General features: G+C 53.8%; 1 protein-coding gene across 1 annotated transcript; it reads left to right on the top strand.

Annotated features, from left to right (window-relative positions):
• Positions 1 to 2218: 2218 nt before the first annotated feature.
• LOC123139499 (pathogenesis-related protein PR-4-like) lies at positions 2219 to 2794 on the top strand. Its single transcript, XM_044559285.1, has 2 exons — positions 2219 to 2518; positions 2624 to 2794. The coding sequence occupies exons 1-2, from the start codon at positions 2219 to 2221 to the stop codon at positions 2792 to 2794; spliced, it is 471 nt and encodes a 156-aa protein (XP_044415220.1).
• Positions 2795 to 2997: the final 203 nt, after the last annotated feature.

Consider the following 2997-nt stretch of genomic DNA (forward strand, 5'->3'; position numbering starts at 1 on the left):
ACGAGGAGATGGGGTGAAGGACGAGGCGGCCCGAACGCAGACAAACCGACGCCGGAGGAGCCGGCCGTTGCCGCGGACAGATCCGTCGAGTCACCGTGAAGCCGCCACGACACCGGTAGGCCACCGAGACCTACCCATGTCGCCGCCCACGACCGGAGCAGCAGCCACGCCCGGCCGCTGCCCTACCCGCGTCGCCCGGCGGGCTCCAAGCGCCGGAGCCGCCGGGCACGCACCACCGGTACCATGCGCCGCCGGCCAGCCCCCAACGCCAGATCCGGCTAGATCCAGCAAGAGAACAGTCGCGCGCACCACACCCCCCGCGTCTCCACGCCCTGGCCAGGTCCAGCCGGAGCCCTGCCACCCCACCAGAGAGGATGAGCCCCGGCTGCAGCACCACCACCTGAAAGGGGCCGCCGGACGCCCCTGAAGCCGCCAACCGCCACCACCCGCCGGATCTGGGCAGGGGGCGCCAGATCCGCCGCCAGCACGCCCCGGGCCTCCAGAACCCCATGAGCCGAGGTCGAGGGGGAGGAGGAGAGGAGGCGACGCCGGCTGGCCACCAAGGAGCGGGGCGGAGGAGGGAGGCCGGAGCAGAGGCACGCCGGCGCCCGACGCCACCGAGCAGGGGAGGCCGCCCCGCGACGCCCGCCACCCGCGCAAGGGAGAGAGCCGCCCCGCCGCCGCCTGCGCCACGCGGCCTTTGGCCGGCGACGCCACCGGCGACGGCGAGGGAGGGGGGATGGGGCGAAGGGACGGGGGCGGCGGCGCTAGGGTTCCCTCCCAGGGGCGCCCGCGGGAGCGCCACGGGAGGGGACTGGAGGTTGCAATTAAAACATCATACCACAGAAGAGGAGTTCGTTGGCCGCACCACTCAGCTCTTATAGTAACCACATTTGGTTGATTTGTCTGAGTTTTATCATTGCTTGTTATCAGCGGTAATGTAAGAAGAAAAGTACAGATGAGAAGCTTTCATTTGCCCAGCTATCCATGCAAGTAGGCAAATAAATGCAGGTTGATATAAGAACCAGTAAATTTTAGTGCTAACTATCAGCTGCAAAACTAACAAAAAGAGAGAGCTGACGTCAACAAAGACTAAAGATTCCTAGCATAATTTTTTTGAAACACAATTACCCAATGAGCAACTTGGAATTGGCAACACGTCTCACAAACAACCAAAGCATGGATTTATCATTCACATATCATTGTCAGATACAATCATCCTTGTTGAAACATAACGAGGAAAGCATCATTTAGAAAGCTGACAAAATAACTACAAAAACGTCCATATCGCAGCAGTTTCGATGATGGCGTGGTGGCTCTTTCACACAGGTGGAAGCGCCTAGAAAACACAAAAATGATTGATACTTGTGGATGGCGATTAATACTGAGATGCACTCCAGTATCTCAAGTAGGGCTGAGTTTTAGCTCGGTAATTAACTCGTGAGCTAAACGAGTAGCTCGTGACTCGACTCGGCTCAACTTGAAGTCGATGACTAACAAGTCGAGTCGAGTTTTGATCTGAGCTCTTTAACAGAAACAAAAGTAAGATGATTGAACAGTGCATCCATTAAGAAACAAAATTACAACAACATGGTGAAGAAACATTAGGATGTAAATATACTTCATTGATTGTTGATTATTCTAAAAAAAATTAGGCAGACTGGAACGATATTTACGAAGAACATAAGGTGGATCAGTTGCAAATGAAAAAAAAGTAGAGGCTAGTGTCAACACCGAGTACAAATTATTGGCATAAAATTCTTTGAAGCACCATTGTCCAATGACCAACTTGGAATTGACAAAGGTCACAGTCAACCAAGGCAAAGATTTGGCGCACTCACATCATTGAAGCAACATAAGGAGAAATCGTTAGATATCTAACTATCTTGGAAAAGTTAAATAACAAGCTCACAGCATGAGTTTAAGTGACCAAAGCATAGTTTGTGTAACCACTTATGTATCATCGAATAAACTAATAACTTAATATATACACCAGCGTCCAGGTGCAGAGGTGCTCACTGAGATTAAAAATTATGATCAAGTGAAGGCGATGATTACAATCCCCAGCTTGAAGCTGGTGTCAGAATCAGAGTCTATAAATACGGCCAGTCACAAACTGAGCAATACACAACTACTCAAGTAGTAACACATTAGCAGCAGCTGATTGGCCAATTAGGCACTGATAACTTGTTGCATCAGTAACTAGCTAGAAAGAGGCATGGCAATGGAGATCGCCGCCGCTGGCGCAAGAATGCCGGTGTCGGTGCTGGTTCTCGTGGCATTGGTAGCGGTCTGCCTGTCCGCCAACGGGGCGGCGGCGCAGCAGGCAAGCGGCGTGGCGGCGACGTACAACCTGTACCACCCAGAGAAGATCAACTGGGACCTGCGCGTCGCCAGCGTCTACTGCGCAACGTGGGACGCCGACAAGCCGCTGGCTTGGCGGCAGAGGTTCGGCTGGACGGCGTTCTGCGGCCCCGCCGGCGCGCACGGACAGTCGTCCTGCGGTCGCTGCCTCAAGGTACGTACTCATATGCTTGACGATCTCCGTCCATGGATGATTTGCATGAGAAAATGGTTAGCTTTATTATGGATCGCTTGTTGACCGGTGGGACATTGTCCCCAGGTGACGAACAGGGCAACGGGGGCGCGGACGGTGGCCAGGGTGGTGGACCAGTGCGACAACTGCGGGCTCGACCTTGACGTCGCCGTGTTCCAGCGGATCGACACCGACGGAGGAGGCGTGGCCAACGGCCACCTCCTCGTCGACTACGAGTTCGTCGGCTGCCGAGACTGATCGTTCTCGAGATCACCGCATGCTACACATAATTACGCTCGTTGCACCGAATAAATATGCATGGAGATAAGTAGCCCCTGCAAGAATAAAACGCAACCAAAATCCAGTATGTCGGCTTCGAGGCCTGCAGCACATGTTGTTTTTCGATTCTGAATAGTATCTCTTTTCATGTAACTCAGATGTCAGAATCGATCGTCGCAATG

This window comes from Triticum aestivum, chromosome 6B (assembly GCF_018294505.1).
Source record: "Triticum aestivum cultivar Chinese Spring chromosome 6B, IWGSC CS RefSeq v2.1, whole genome shotgun sequence".
NCBI lineage: Eukaryota > Viridiplantae > Streptophyta > Magnoliopsida > Poales > Poaceae > Triticum > Triticum aestivum.